The 16,682-nt window shown below is 43.9% G+C and overlaps 1 protein-coding gene across 2 annotated transcripts; it reads right to left on the bottom strand.

Moving 5' to 3' along the window:
* Window positions 1–8,128: 8,128 nt before the first annotated feature.
* Window positions 8,129–16,258, bottom strand: odf2a (outer dense fiber of sperm tails 2a). Of its 2 annotated transcripts, XM_041059638.1 has the most exons (19): window positions 16,137–16,258; window positions 15,454–15,570; window positions 15,176–15,289; window positions 14,931–15,107; window positions 14,569–14,756; window positions 13,661–13,796; window positions 13,422–13,547; window positions 13,004–13,078; window positions 12,800–12,871; window positions 12,509–12,625; window positions 12,205–12,390; window positions 11,886–11,995; window positions 11,368–11,503; window positions 11,042–11,152; window positions 10,647–10,910; window positions 10,415–10,515; window positions 9,932–10,094; window positions 9,476–9,601; window positions 8,129–9,386 (listed from the first exon to the last, which is right to left on the bottom strand). In XM_041059638.1, exons 1-19 carry the CDS (start codon window positions 16,137–16,139, stop codon window positions 9,216–9,218), a joined length of 2,493 nt encoding a protein of 830 aa, XP_040915572.1. In that variant the 5' UTR covers window positions 16,140–16,258; the 3' UTR covers window positions 8,129–9,215. The 2 variants fall into 2 exon arrangements, with proteins under 2 accessions (XP_040915572.1, XP_040915573.1); XM_041059639.1 differs by lacking the exons at window positions 8,129–9,386; window positions 9,476–9,601 and having other exon boundaries at window positions 9,938–10,094; window positions 10,415–10,537.
* Window positions 16,259–16,682: the final 424 nt, after the last annotated feature.

The raw sequence follows: 16,682 nt of genomic DNA, 5'->3' as shown, positions 1-16,682 counted from the left end.
CAAAGTTGTTTGCCTAAAACAAGCCCCTCACCCCATCCTGTCCCAGGCTGTGCAACCAAGGGGCCAGCAGCTGAAGCAGTGAAATGCCAAACAGGGGTGGGGGGCGGAAATTCCACACGCATGCTAACAGTAACCCGGCTTCACTACACAAAGGGATCGCTGCAGTCAGCTTCTCTGTCCTCTCTGTGTCCCTGGCTCCCATAGCCAGTGTAGCCTCATACTAGAGGTCACGTCCAGCTAGCAACCCTGTTGAACCATGACAAAACTGTGATCTTTTGCTCACATCCACAACAGGGAACAACAGGCTGTGGGCAGCACAGTCTTTCCAAAATAAAAGCCATTATCAGTGAACTCATTTAGGTGATTTGCCTAGATTTCAACTTTTTGATTTAGTCAATATAACATATAAGACAACTACTAAGCACAGAGGCAGCGACAGGCCAACTAAAATTAGTACCAACTAGACTGAAAGTTTCACTTGTGGTTGTTTGGTGGTTTGCACCAAGGAGGGAGGCAGTAAAAGCACTGAACCACAGCGTAAACCAGATTATATTCTTTGTTAAGAAGCCAGACTCCACCCATCAACAGAGAGAGGTAAAGAGGAAGAGAAAGAGAGACAGATATTGATCAGTCAACCCAACTAAGGTCAACTAGATCCTAAGCTGAGTGCAGGGTGAGGTAGGGGTGTGTGGGTGTGTGTGTGTGTAGTCTGTCAAACCGAAATGTAAATGAAAGAGTTTTTGTTGATGTTGCAGTCAGTGATACAAAAAGCAATGGATAGGTGTGAGACAGTCTCCTGATCCACGAAACCACTGAATGGGGGGGATTAGTGGAGTCAGCACTGCAGCTGAAGCTGACTTTTTTTTTTTTTTTATCCAGACTCCAGAGCCAGTGCACAGACGTGCTTTGGTCCCCAAGAGGTGCCATTTACCTTTGCAGACAAGTGAGCATCCCTGTGAGGCCACACACATGTAAACACGCAACACGGTATCACTGCATTATCAACTCACTGACTGGGAAAAGTGACCGTCCAGAAAAATCTGGCCCGTGCCCTTCCCCCCCCCCGACCATCTAAAAGCCTGCCCCAGTTCACAGAGAGCTTAAATCATCTCAGGGATTTAACAGACCTCAGCCTCATTCTGCACAGTGATGTCAACTAAAGGGGACAGACAAATGCAACAGACACGCCCAATGACTTCAACAGTACAGGGCTACACAAGCATGATTTCAGATCAGGAGTGATCTCTCTTTCATCCCTGTAATAAACCCACACAAAGACCCACTTTCCCCATTTAGTACCTGAAACTATGGACGGATTTTTTTTATTTTTATTTTCTGGCAACCCAAAAGGTTTTACTGAGACAACATGCTTTATTTAGACTACACAATTCTTTTTATTTCAATTCTTTTTCTTAAAATATTTTTTGTCATCTGAATGGTGCACATGTGCTGCTGGACACTGACACACTCAGCATGGGAGTTACTGTCCATGCCATGCACAGCTAGTTTTCATAATGTAAGTCACTTCACTTACATACTGCCTGTAATTTCAAAATTTCAGTGACTCAGCAAACTTTTACAGCAATGTGACATCCTATCAACTATCAACAAAGTCTTTAAAAAGGACTAGGAGGAGCTGATGTGTAAAAGGGAGAAAAACATATTTGGTTCAATATAAAGTTTATTGTAATTACAATAGAAGTGACTGGCATGAATTAAATATCTGAAAAAGCGAGACTAAGTCAGTGTCAGAGCGGGTCTGCTAACAGCTCCCCGACGCCCCGAAACACAGCACTGCGACCGCTGATAGTACGTCCTCCCTTCTTGTATCAGTTAGATAACAGCTTTCCCTCTTTTTACCTCACAGATGCCTCTGTGGGGTTTTCTGCTCTCTCACACACACAGACATCAGCCAGCAGTACTGCCCGTTTCTGTTATATGGATGGATAGTCATTCGACACTTACTCCCTTCCAAAGTCCAATTATCCACTTTTACAGGCACAGAAACAGCAAATGCAATGCTATTACCACTGTGAACATATTTGTTAGGAAATGATGCAGAAAAAGTGGCTGTTAAGATTCAAGAAATTAAAAACAATAATATTCTATGTTGATGTTGTAGAGTGAGTTATTCGTACTGCTTGAGCTGAACTGACCACCAGGGTTTGTGGGCTAAAACAAATACATAAGAAACTCTACATTTAGACACTGGAAGCTCCACTAACTTAGCTACTACACAGCCTAAGTACCAGCTGCCTTACAGGGGTCATATCTACCAGTGGCATACCAGTTTGAAACAGCCCCTGCTGATGACAAGTCAGTGAAGTGTGTCATGCCAATACTCACTGCTGCATGGCAATGACACAACAAACAGTTGTGTTGCAGTAAGGCTGAGCGAAGTATATTAGAGCATACTGTATATTTTTAGACACACTGCAGATGCTGCATCTAAGTGCTGGGGGGAGATAAAAGGCATCAGTGCAAGGGGGTGGATAAGTGGAGAGCAATGGCTATCGATTCACTCCATTAAAATACTTATCCACACACTACTACCTGCATAATTCACTGGAAAGCCTTTACCAAAGTCTATGCATCCTTCCTGGCAGAGAAAACAATCTAACCCCTTAAGCGTCACTTATATTTCCTTGTGGACGTGCACACGGACAACTGCAGACATCACAAAAGCGTAGTTGATTGTTGTTATACTAGTCTAGTCGGCTTGGAGTCCACTTGGTGTGGACTATGTTCAGTTGGTGCGCTTGTAGTGGACACAACAGATTAGTGGATACACAGGTGTCCACACAGAGCCAAGCGTACACCCTCTGATGGCGACATTTATGTCACTTGTCTCGGACCCAAGCGCCCCCTCGCATAGTCACAGATGTGCGAACTATAACACTAGCCTCACAGCTACCTGCTAAAAGTGCTACACTGATCAAAAACACCTCCCAGAGTTAAAAAAGTTTGTGAAGTTTCTTTGAGTTCGACAACAGTTCAGAGCAGGTCTGACAGGGTCAGAGGAAGTTCACGTAAACCTCACGTCCTCGGCAGACCAGGCAGTTGATGGACTCAAACGTGGACTTCAAGACAATGACCCTAAACCCTCTTCAACACAGAACATCATTAAAGACACAAATAAAACAATGTTAGCCAAGTACAGAATGTCTGAACTCCTCTTGGGTGTAACCATGTTACATCAGACTCTCTCAGAGAATGCAGCATCTTCCCAATGGATAAATAAGTTACAGTGACCTTCCCTCAGTCCTCTGTTATCATTAGAGTTCCACAGAGGAGTGGATGAAGTCATTCTCTTAGCAACTCCCAGTTACTATGGTGAACCATCTGTTATGAATAGGAAGTGATACTGACGCCATAAAGGGAGGATGGAAGCTAACAGGATTTGCAGGAAATGGGTGAGTCTCATGGGACTAGGCAAGTCCATTTCCCTGACAGGACGAGAGGGACGAAGACACCAGCGTCTTTTCCTTTTCCTCAAACTGAACAGAGCATCTCGTGAACTCTTAATAAGTCCAATACGCGATGTATGTGTTCACAATAACTGCTGATAGCAAAGAATTGGGAATTTGAAGCAATCAGTTATTCAGCAATCCTGGCAACTGTGGTCCCAGGAGACACAATTTATGAATATTTGCTGAGTCTTGGCCCCGCAAAGGCCGACAGACCTTCATGTCCACTCAAACTAGCCTTTCACTAATCCCTTTAGGCTCATACCTAGCAAACACCAGGTAATTAGTTGGTAGTTAAGATAAGCCCACACTTCACTTTCATGCAAAGTCTCACATCAGCAAAAGGCATGCAGTGAAATTCAGCTCACGTCTATCATTCCATACTGAGAGTATGAAATTCCTCCTATAGCCCAGTATCAACCAAGACCAACAGAAAGAGACAAACGCATGCACAAATCAGATCTTCAGCCACTTACCTTGAGGCACTCAAATTAAATCAAACATCACACTGTTTTTAAATACTGACAGATCTGAGTTGATAGTTTGACAGGATGAAAAACCATACACACAAGGTATCTGTAGTAGTCTGGAGCCTCAGGTTGTCTTGTATTTTAGGCCGATGAGAGGGCTACATCTGTGGCAAAGTCATAATCTACAGCAGCGTGTACACCTCCAGTGCACTCCTTAACCATCTGATGGTTGATTGAGGAAGCTAAGTCTCATCTACAGCAGCTCAGACAGACGCATTGCACCTGCAGTGACTACGCCGTACGAAAGAGCAAGCCAAGATGTAGCCCAGCCCATGCGTCTCTCTCCCTCTCTCTCTCTCTGCTCCATACCACCTACCCCTCCCTCCAGCTTTCTCCCATTCAATTACTCAGCAAAACAGCACCACCGCCGCCACCACCGCCACCACCACCACCAGCCTGCTACTTCTCTCGAATCTTCTTTACTGTACAAGCTAAAAGACACAACGGCACGCACAAACACACAGAGGCACACAGCAGTGACACAAACACAGCTGTTACCTTGAGCTTGGGTTTAGTAAAGGTTGACATGTTCCGTGTCTGTGTGGGCTGGATACAGGGCATAGCATTGATCAGTAAGAAGCCATCAGCAGTGAGTAGTCAGAATAAGAGGATGCTTTCACAAGCAGTTCGTCGTGATAATGTTTCAGCAGCCGACGCAGTGAGGAATCACTGCACATTTGGGACAGAAAGACTCTGGAACACAGTCTCAAAATGTCTGGAAAGTAGTTCATGCCAGCAATAAAATGACAATGAGTTAGAAGCAGGCTGTAGAGTATCTGCAGGCCCCATACCAAATCTGACAGCCCTGAGACAAGGAGGTCTATTTTCTATTTGGGTCATAGTCGCCTTACAGTTACAATGGTGAAAAAAAAAAAGACCATTTGAAGGTTATATAGGTTGAGAGGGAGTTTGGAGAAGAGAAATACATAGGTTTTAATTCACTGTAGCATAGCCCATGGCATTCAGCAAGGTCTATATACCTGTGTACAAATGCTATGAGTTATCAGTATTGCTCAACAGCATAAAACAAAGTGAGGTCAATTACAAATGACTGCAGAGATGATCCTGCACAATATCCTGACAGGCGTCTAACATCATGTAATGCACCGGACTAAATGCTGTGATAGGTCTACATTGCATTAATGGAATGAGAAATTGAAACAAATAAACAACAGTGCAATAGGAAAAAGTGCATGACCAACAGCTGTGTTACCAAGCTGTAACTAGACACACTGAATGATGACAAAAATAATGATAATGTCTGTGTCAGTTGTAACATGGAGCACAATATTTTTTACATGACATGTTTTCAAGTGGTGACTGTAACACAATTAAAATGAGGCTGCGTAGAGGGACGTCTAATTTGCCCTGGGAATTTCTGGGAAGTATTTTAGTTCAGGTGGCACGGCTGTCCCAATTTCACCACGTTTCTGTATCACAGTATTATCAGTTCAGACTTCCAGCCTTTCATCTGGTGCTGTCCATACCATTTGCAGACGCTTCCAGCTTTGCTGAAGTGCTCACTATCTCCAGTTCTCTTGCTTGAGGCTCTAATGGATGAGCAAACACCCTTCATCATCCAATGCGTTTGCATAGACTGCTGCCAAACAATGATACGTACTGCTTGTTCAGTCAAACTAATGATTACTGCTGTCATCAGATTCTGCTCCTGCAATTTTATGACACTAAAAACTTGGTTCTAGTTTCTGATAGTCTACATATGCCTAGCCATGAGCTTCTTACATTTGAGGTGAGTCAATTAAAATGCAAGTCAGATGCAGGTCTAAACAGCAGTGCAACCATAACACTAATCTGGACAGGTGGACGGACACATAAATCTATACTTGATAATTTTTAAAAGGCAGAGCTGCTTCAAAAGCACAGGCCGAGGCCTTGGCTCTAAAATATGCAACAGCTATTTTTCAAATTGTGAATTCAAGGTGGCAAAACTTAGATGACATGCAATACGCTAACAGTTTTTGAGTAAATTTCTGGTCATTAACATTTAACACATTTAAATCCTTAGATACATCTATATAGATATGAACTAGTACTTTTAATCATAAGCCTAGACACTCGCATACACTGCCCTTCCCTTCCCACTGTGTTTAAACACTATCTTTAAGGCTGTACACTGCAGCTCTCTGTCTGAATTCCTCAGACAGAAAGCTGAGGAATTCAGAGTGGAGCTGGAGTTGGTATGTGAAGAACTTGGCACCACCCTGGGGAATCAGTAGCAGAGGTGTAAGAGGTGCGAGACAGCACTTCCATGTCATCACAAGTGTGCCCTTACCGTCCACAATCATCTTTATGCAAACTACGCACTATCTTTATGTGAGCTATAAAAGTATCGTGCTCTGTTGGAAACGCCAGGGTTTTTTCGTGGGCTTGGACCACTCCTTAGAAACATGTAAAGGCTAACTAGTGACAATAGATTTGACTAAACTGTCTCTGAAATAGTTCCTGCATTAGAGGGAATGTCCGTCCACCAGAACCCTCGTGTAAATTATTCATGGTAACACTGTCTGCATTTAATTCAATGAAGGGTAACAGGAGGACGAACAGCTGGGGCCATATGTCCAAAGGTATTCAACGGCACTGGGCGGCTCCCTGTTAGCCATGGCCGACAAGCTAGAAAGTAGCCACCTACATAGCCGTGTCAGCTTTTATTTTTTATTGCAGTAGTATTTGATTCACTGGTTTAAAACACAGCGCATGGAAACGTTGAAGGGAAGACCATTCCAATTAATGACGATATCGTTGCAAACAGATTTGATTAACATTACAGCAAATTTACGTTGTAAACTAACGGACTTAGCTAGCATACAGCAGCTCATGACAAACGCCTGGAAAATGTTCCGTAACGTTAACATTTGAGCTAAACTTAGCAACATTACAATGTTAGCTACACTTTCCAGGCGGAAAACATAACAGCCGACGTTAAATATGTCGACTTATGAATGTTTAAACCATTTTCGTTTGAATGTAGCGCATGTCAATTGGTGTCAGTGCAAGCTAATGTCATTTGGTAGGGTGGCTAATGTTAACGTTTAGATTTAATCTATCCCTCAGACGCTTTAGAGGCAAACTGGCAAATGTTGTCCGTCGGTATCTGCATGTATGTTAGCCACCGTACTGTAAATGTCATTCAACAAAAGAAACGCTTGCAGCTAGCAGCTAGCTAACATTGAGCTAGCGAATTCGAAGCAGCCGGGGAACACAAACTGAACAAGCAGAGGGGGGGAGCTAAGAAAGCTATGTACATCTAGATTGTGCACCGAATTTCCTTTAAAATGACCACACTTATACATATAAAAGAATATTTCGTACCTCTATGTGGTTTCGAAAGAGCTAACGAAGTGGTGGTTATCCAGGCGGATCGACGACGAAGGATGAGAGGGTGTTCTCTGGGATGGCTGTTTTTTTTTTTTTTTTTTTTTTTAACACGTGACGTAATTTTCTGCAGCTGTACGGAAAGAACCGATAAATACCGGAAAGACACGAAATCTTTTCAGCGTCAAATGCTTAACAGTTCTACCCAAATGATCATGTTCTAATCATAACTGAAAACCATGTTAACACTTTTTAAACTGCTTTGTGAGGTAAGTAGTAGATGAAGCAGAAACAGAGGGACTTCCTGCTTTCTGCTCATGCACAATATCATGTGCTCTGTTCCTGCAAGCTCAGGGCACATTGCTGATGCAGAACACACTGTAGCTGTACCAGTAACTATCAAGTGACTATCCATTAACACTGGGGAGTAAAAGGCATGTGTTCAACCATGAATAAAAAGCCTTTATATAATCTCTCCATTCATCACCAGTGTCCTTTCTATCAGCTGACAACCGCAAGCACAGACAAGAGCCCATTTGTGCATTGGCTGTTACGTATTGGTAGAAATATTCTTTTCAACTTCAACTGCCTTTTTCTGATGTAAACTAAAAATGCATGTTATCAAATGTGATCACACCCTTGGTTTGTGCATATGTATCCCCTAGTACGATTATACAGTCATTTAAGGGGCTTGTAGACCTATTTATTGCGCAGTTCAGTTTTACTTTGTGGGTTTAAACAAGTCTTCTTAAACGGAACATGACAGAAACACACTGTGTAAATAATGGAAAAGTTGCGATGGGACAACGGAGCTGAGCTAAGAAAATGACACATACACCACAAATTTTCAGTCACTTTGATTCAAGGTGAAAAAAAAGTTTTATTGCTTTAAAGTTTTCCACAGTAGATATAAATTATTCAGCTATTAAATATGCTCTATAAAACAGTTAGGAAAAATAAATCATGAGGATTAACAGCTACTGATTCGACTAACAGTGTATGTGAGAATGTAAACCCAAAATCTTTGTTTTGACACACACACTGTCTTGTACCAGCCAAATGACAATGATAGCACCAATGTTTTCAGCTCCATATCAAAGAGCACAGATAGATTTAAACACATAATGTGTCATGGCTAACTTGGCCACAAAGTTGTTACAAATGTGAAAAATAAACCAATAGTTTTTGTATATAGCGGTACAAATAAAATACACATTATAACTCTTTTTCTTCTGGTAACAGATATATTACCTGGTGTCATGACAAAGCAAGGCTTGGCTAGACCACATAGAGAAAATTTAATACAAACTTCACTTTGATATCCAATCATACCTTTCTGAAGACAACATTCAGTCTGAACTGCTACAAGGCACTAACATAAAAAAAACTAACCGTTGATACTGGAACTACACATGAGGATATTAGGTGTTAGATGTTTGGTCAGACAAGGAATTCTGCTGAAATCATAGAAAATATTAGAAAAAAAAAAACAAAACTAAAATGTCTTCAACACCAAACATTGCTTTGTCTTTGAATGAGTTCACTGTGTCATGACTCATTTTGCATAGCAAAAATACCCAGATGAGCATTTTTTTTTGTTTTCAGCATTCAAATGAGAGGTGAGACTCTGCACACAGTTCACCGAGTTTGCACATTTTGCATTGCACATCCTTTATCACCACGCCCATCTAACACATCAGTGTCATGATATGCTTTATGCTTGATAACTTGTGAACCTCTCAACTCCTCTCTGTAGCTTTTTTAACTCGTAAATTCTTCATATAAGGGTAGAAATGCCTGTGAGTAAAAGTAACAAACCCCAGCTGAAGTACTATTTTGGAATGTGTGTGTACAGTACAATAATATACCTCTGATAGACGGGCTATCAGATGGGAGAGGGGGCCCGCAGAGAGCTGCTGAGGGGCAAATCTCCAAATACATTGGTGTAGGATGCTTTGAGGAACTGGACGTAGTTTTGCAGGCTTCGGTTGGTGCTGTCTGACTGCTCCAGGCGGTCCTTCATGTCCTGCAGTCGGCTCTGATATCGCCGCTCCACCTGAGCATCACAAACACACATCTCACAGACCTGCTTACGGTTTGTCTACGCACAAAACTTTTGAGTAAACTATCAGTGGAGGCCTTTACCTCCTCTTTGCTGCGTCGCAGCTGGTTGATTTCTGAGGTGGTCCTGCTGAGTTGGGTCTCTAAGTCCAATATCTTGGCCTGGGTGGAGCGTTCTTTGGTGGTAGCACGTTCTCTGGTCTCTGACATCTGGAGATTAATGTACAGTAACTCAGTGGACTTAATTAATGGGTGACAGCAAGTGAAAAATAGTATGCAATTTGATAAATCCCTAACAACATGAACCTCAAGACATGCAGACACTTGTAATTATACACATCAAAAGCTGCAGAGGCTCATGGGAGAAACAATGACCTCTAAGCGGGTGTTCAGAAAACAGATGTGTTAGTGTGTCAATGCAGAGGTCTCACTGGAATGAGTGAGGATGCTATGTTTTCTGATGTAAATCTACTTCTGTATTCTTATACACTCGTATGACACTGGGTGTCCAGCAGCATCCAGCTGCTGTCAGGTTCAGACCTGCTTGCGAGCATCATCCAGAGCCTCCTCCAGCTTTCGGCTCAGCAGGGAACATTCCCTTGTCTTCTCCTCCAGGCGGAGCTGATTGCTGTGGATGGTGTCCTCGCGTTTGGCAATGACCGCCAGCAGGTCGCTGTTCTGGCTGCTAGCCTCCTCCAGCTTCCTACAAGATGACAAACAGAAAGGACAGTGACAACAGTTAGAACGAGATTTCGCCTGTACTTCTGTGCAAGTGACAAGATCTATCTATCTATCTATCTATCTATCTATCTGTAAACAACTTTTTACAAGCTAGCGAGCATGTGGAGAAGATGTATTAGCATCAGAGGGTATCAGCCTTCCAGAGGTCATTACTTCTTCACATGAAGAAGGAGACAGCACAATTTTCTCTCCTGTCCACTGTCAATAAACTTCCATAAAACTGCTCAGAAATCACAGGGAAAAAAAAAAGTGCTCAGTGTGACTCCAGAAGAGGCGACTGACCTTTCCAAACTCTCCACTCGCTGCTGAAGCTGCCGGTTCTCTTCCAACAGCACCTTGTTCTTTTGTCTGAAGAGCTCCATTTGGCTGCCCTGGGTCTCCACCTAACACGAGAAAACACAGGTACTGGACTGACTGTAAATCCAAGTGTCTGTGGTCTTTATTAGAGCTGTCACTGTACACTTGCATGTAAATGTTGTCTAACTTGAACCTGCATGCTCACGACTGTTCTGACCTTCATGCGGAGTTCAGCCAGGGTCGTGCTGAGCTCCACGCTGCGTCGCTCCTGGCTGCGCTCCCTGTCCTGAGCCTCCTGCAGCTGCAGCTCGGCATGTCGTAAGGCTTCGGGAAGAGGCTCCAGCTCCGCCAGCCGCCCCAGCAGCTCCCTGCGCACCTCCTCTATCTCCTGTTCCAGCTTTCCCCGCACGGCCTGGGCCTCCAGCTCCGCCTGAGCCAGCCGCGCGCCGTACTCATCTGCCTCGGCCCTCGTTTTTCCCATCTGAACAGAGATGGTTAACAGAAGGAAAACACGGGGATAACAAAGTTAACAGTGTCCATGATACTGTTATCTGCTGTACTGTCACAATCTCAATCTGCTGCATTCCTGTTGGTCCAGTATCCTTCACGTACCTGGATCTTGTAGCTGTCCAGCAGGCTTTCATATTGCTTGATGGAAGCTTTGACCTGCTGAAGCTCTGACTGAGACATGGTCAGCTTCTCCTCCACAGCAGATGCTGCGGCCTGACAGGAACACACACACATTTACAAGATGTGTCATCACTTATTACTGTGAATTAACCAGAAGATCCATCCTCTTAATGCAATATAAGTCTATTAGAATGAAATATGGGAATAAGAAGGACGTTGTCCAAGACACAAAACGAATATGCAGAAAGTCTGACCACAGCGTGATCAGGTTAATATATTCAATACACGTGTTCTGCTGGGTGTTTCACCTTGAGGGACTGGTTCTCCAGTTTGGCAGCAGTACTCTCTGTGGTCAGTCCATGCAGGCGGTCCAGCAGGGCTTCTCTCTCCAGTCTGCCTTTCTCCTCTGTGCTCTGCAGCTGCTCCGTCAGCTCTGCTATGCGACTGTGCATTCACACAACAGAACAGAACAAACGGCAAGAGTTTTGAACCAGAACCAGCCGCAAATTTTCACTGGTTAGACTCATTTTTAGCCACAGTTTGGTACCAGTAACCACTGCATCCAAAAAAAAAAGTCAATTTCTAGTTGCAATTGTGATGCTAAATTCATGCAGACACTGGGGGCTTTGTACGTTATTGATAACCCTTTCTGTCAGTCAGATCGACACTGCAATTTATGTTTACAACCCCATCTACAGTACTTCCTGTCACCTGTGTCGCTTTTTGCCCCACCAGCAGTGTAAAATTTCACCAGGCTAAATTTGAAGGGCTCTATAAGGAAAGACATTTACAGAGTGTTTGCCTGTATCTGAAGCAAAGCAAATACCTGTTCAACAGCGACAGTTCAATCTCCAGTTTACTCTTGTCTTTCGCCTCTAGGGCATGGCGGCTCTGCCAGGCCTCGGCTGCCGACAGCGCGTCTTCCACCTGCTTCTCCTGTTAAATGAAGAATACTCACTGTGGGATGTTTAAGGTCAATTCTCTTTCAGATACCAGTGCAGAAGTGAAGCTTTAGTGCTTCTTTAACATACAGACAGAAATCTAATGAAAAAAGTACCTAATGAGGATGTTAAGTGTCATTACGTGTATCTTGTCACACATAAATGGAGTATTATTAGAAGAGCCCTGTCTGCTCTGTGGCCCACCATGTCCAGCAGCTGGGCGCTCAGCTGGCCTGCGGTGTCCTCACTGCGCTCCGCTCGCTGCTTCTGGGCTCGCGTGGCTCGTTTCAGAGACTCTCGGTCTGCTCCGGCCTGCTGCTTCAGCCTCGTCAGCTGCTCCCTCAGGTGATCCGACTCCACCTTCTGCTGGTTGGCTGCTCGCTCCAGGTTCTGAACCAACCCGGAAAGGAGAAAGCCGGGGATTACGGGCTGGGTTACCAAGTACATAATTACAACACACAGCACTAACACTAACTAATCGCACAGGATGGCGAGTACTTGGACAAACCTTTATCTGCACAGTGAGCCGGTTGTTCTCAGCTTCTTTGCTGCGGAGCTGTCCTTGTAAATGAGCTCTTGTTGACTCCAGACTCTTGGACAAATCAGCTGTGCTCATAGCATTTTCCTGCATTCCCCAAAATCCAGCAGAATTTAACATTAGTCACAAATACGTATTCTGCTTTAACCGACTGAAACAAAAAACAAAAGGCCTCAGCGAGACATTGATTTGTTTTGGAGCCCTGTTAATAGACAGATACATAAAAATCATCACACACACTGACACCTGTGTTCACAGTACCTTCTCGGTATCTAACAGTGTGGAGAGTTCATTGACCTCTTTGTCTTTCTCCTGAAGTTTCACCACAAGATGCTGTAAAAGAAAAAAGCTTTATTTATGTGTCACACATCATACACAGGAGGGAAACGACACGTGGGGAAAAGAATGTCAGACCAGCTTTTAATAAGTATCTTCATAAGCTTGTCTACAAGCTCCAAAACTCACAGCGTTTTCTGCCTCTGTCTCTGCCAGTCTCTTCAGTAATGTGTTCCTCTGCTCTGACAGTCGAATGGAGTCCATCTGTTCAAAGACAGTCCACCAACACACATGGGATCATTAGGGACCAGGGACTGGTCAACATCACAGAGAAAAGTTTGCTTATCTTGATGTGTACTGAAAACGACTGTGTATCACATTAGATTTACTGAAGTCATGAGAAATTCTCAGCCTCTGAGAAGCAGCTGCAGACACACTGCAGGTGGGATTTGATAGAGCGGAAGTAAACAAGAGTTTTCATGCATCTCACAGGTCAGTTACAGGAACAGTCAGGGAGGTGACTGCATCACAAGCCTCACTGAGAACTGCAGCACATGAACATGTGTTTTGAGGGTACGTCACACACACATACACACACACACAGTACCTGGGATCCATGCTGCTCTCTGAGAAGGTGCCGCAGTGTTCGGTTTGTGGCCTCAAACGTCTCCAATTTCTGCAGCAACAGCTCCTTCTGACGGGCCAAGACCGAAGACTCGGAGCCAGACAGCCTCTTTACCAGGAAACAGAAAGGACAGTCAGAGACAGAGACAGAGAAGGAGCAAAGACTTGGGTTTGGTAATCAGCTAGCTGTTACAGCTAGTTACTGGCTGAGGGAATACTCACACTGGCACTGCACAGTTTGGAAACAGACTCTCGCAGGGCCGAGACTTGCTTGGCAGCTGCCGTCCCGTCCACCTCAGCCTCCATCAGTTTCCTGAGCAGAGCCTCTTTATCTTGTTGAGAGCTGTCCCTGTCTAGTCTGCAGGGACAAGACAGGAAAAAGAGTCGGGATTAACACAAACTAACTTTGTCTTACTTTTTAGTTCTGATGTTAATGAGATTCTATAGAGATAGTGTCAGAGAGGAAGAGCAAGAAAATCAGATCTGCCTTCAGGCTGCAGAGAAATAGAATCTAATTTCTAACCTCCTACCCACTGGAGAGGGATCAGGCAGAGCAGCTGTGCATTATCCTGAACATTTTAACTCTGGATTTACCCACAATTTGTTGTATTCTGCCTCCAAAGTATACAACCAAATCCAAAAACATGGCTAAAATAAAGCCAGCATCTTGCTCCAGTATTTGCTAGAGTCTCTCTCAAAGGTCAATGTTGTGTTTATCAAGTGTCTCAGAGCAAGAAATCAGTCCCAACTGGACGCTAACGCTTGACCACACAAACAAATACATCATGGGTAAAAATATTTCATAAAGTGAAATCATGTTTAGCCAAGGTCTGTGTTGTGTGAGACTTCATTAACCTCGCCACGAACTGCTCAAACGTAGGAAGGGTTCACTTCTTACTGGGTTATATTGCCGTGGTAACTTATGCTGCACACCTAACCTGCTCCAGAGCAGGTTAACTTCAGAGGATCAGATCAAAACCTGTCAACTACTGACCAATCACATCACTGCAAAAACGGAGTCATCACTCCTACAGGATCCTGACTGGGACAAAAGAGTTTACAATAAAGTGATAGATAATTCCTGCACGTATTATTGTTTCTTTTCATATCACGCTAAGCGTAGTATTTGCCTGCTGTAGTCGGTCTCCTCCAGCATCTTCTCCATGGACTGGCGTAACCGCGTGTTCTCCCGCTCCGTCTCTTCCAGCTCCTTGGTCACCTCAGCGATCTCCTCCTCCTGCTCTGCGATCACCCGCTGGGAGACGCTCAGCTGCTCCGACTGACGCTCCAGCAGCTGCTCCCTTTTCCGCAGTTCCACCTGCAACACACGAAACAATATGGGCGGCTATTGTAGAACTAACATACCCAAACACAACTCACACTTTTTTTTTGGGGTATGTTTGGGTCTATGCGTTGTTCCCAAATTTACAACTCACAGACGTACAAAAGTGCTTGTGCTGCAGTCCAAAGTGGAAACAGAGAAGGAACTGACCTCATTCTTCAGAGAGCTGACTTCAGTCAGTAAGCTGTCAATCTTCCTCTCATACTGGCTGATTCTTCCGTGCAGCCCTTCCTCTTCTTCTGATGTAAGGTCAGCCAGTCGTAACGCAGACTGTTCGGGTTCTGGTTCGGGGAGCGGTGGTGTGATCTCCAGCCGATGCGTTGGCCCCTTTGGTGCAAATGACACTTTTAGTCACACTGCATCTTTGACACAACAACAATCCGAGCTGTCCTTACCTCCCACTTGTATGAAGCGTCCCGTATGGAGGCCTTTCCTGGTGGAATCCACGGCACTCGAGTTTTGACCTTGGCTGTAGGACGGAGGTTTCCTTTGTCCACTTTGGTCTTCCCCTTTAAAACACATTGTGTGCTGCAGCATGTCATTGTATTCTTCCTATACTGCATAATAAGTACAGTACATTGAATGAGAACAGGTGTGCACTATGAACAGGAGTGAGTGGAAAGAGTTTCAAAAACTTGAGGCACTCAAAATGTCAGTACAGTCAGTCTCTAACCTGAGGCGTTCTGGCAGGACTTGTCCTATGGCTCTTCACGTGCACGTGGACCGGTGTGGTGTCGTTGACATGCACATGAATTGGAGGAGAACTTGAGCGGGTTCTCATTGCTTTCTTCTGTGAAACAGTGTGGGGGGGGGGGGGGGGGGGGGTGAGTATCTCCAGCCCATTGAACTGTTCACATCAGAACTTATGACAGAACAACATGGGCTTTGAGGAAAAGGGAGGATTTTGTGGATAATTGTATAATTACTATAATGTCAAACAGTGTTCAGAAAGTTTCAAAGTGACTATTTTTAAACTATTTGTGGCACTTTTGGCCTATTTTATCTCTGTGGAATAAAATATTTTGGATTATATTGAGTAAAAACTATATTTAGTAGCAAACACTAGCCAATCCTATTTGCAATAACACTAAGTTAAGTTAGGGTGGTAAAATTAACACACATGATCACAGCTATGAATTCCAACCTAAAACACATGCAGTAACAATATGTTGCGCAGGGATTCGGCAATATTTTCAGATGATTGTGGAGGGTGTGTCAGTCTCAAAGATATAATCAAAGGTAGCGTAGCTTAGCAAGACGTATACATTAGCCTGACGTTAGCATTAGCTTATTAGCTAACCTTGAATTCAGCCTTACTCGCTTCTGTGCACTTCACTAACAAAAATTCACTCTTACCATATGAGAAACCAAAATGTACTCGTCAAGACTTGAAAATATATTTCATTAGCAACACAGTGTTTGTTGTTTAGCGGGGGAAAAAATACGTAGGTTAACATGAAGAAAAAGTCTTGTTACAGTGGAGGCTTGGATAAACTTCAACAGGTAGTGACGCTCCTTTCTCTCTGGTTGGTCGGTTTGAAACACGTGACATATTTCGTCAACAGTGATTGGACCTTAGTCGACAGTTTAAGACGTTTCTTAGCAACCACACGCTAAACTCAACGGGCTGTGACAGTAGGGTTTGTTTGAGATGAGCCGGGCCTGCGCAGAGGGCATCCCGGTTAGCTCTCTGTCCAGGTGCTGCAGGTTCTCTCCAATTCATCACAAGCCTATTTCTGTATTAGCTTTAATCAATTACATAAATAATAGCAATGTTTATTTAATGTTGCTGTCCTTGAACCTTGTCAAGGATCAGGAGACATTAGAATGCGTGCTTTCCTTAAGAGAGTCTTTCGTACTAATTTGAATGACACTGAAAACACTAATTCACTAAAACATCCG

The sequence above is a fragment of the Toxotes jaculatrix genome, chromosome 16 (genome assembly GCF_017976425.1).
Source record: "Toxotes jaculatrix isolate fToxJac2 chromosome 16, fToxJac2.pri, whole genome shotgun sequence".
Classification (NCBI taxonomy): domain Eukaryota; kingdom Metazoa; phylum Chordata; class Actinopteri; family Toxotidae; genus Toxotes; species Toxotes jaculatrix.
This window is presented reverse-complemented; position numbering and strand designations above follow the sequence as displayed.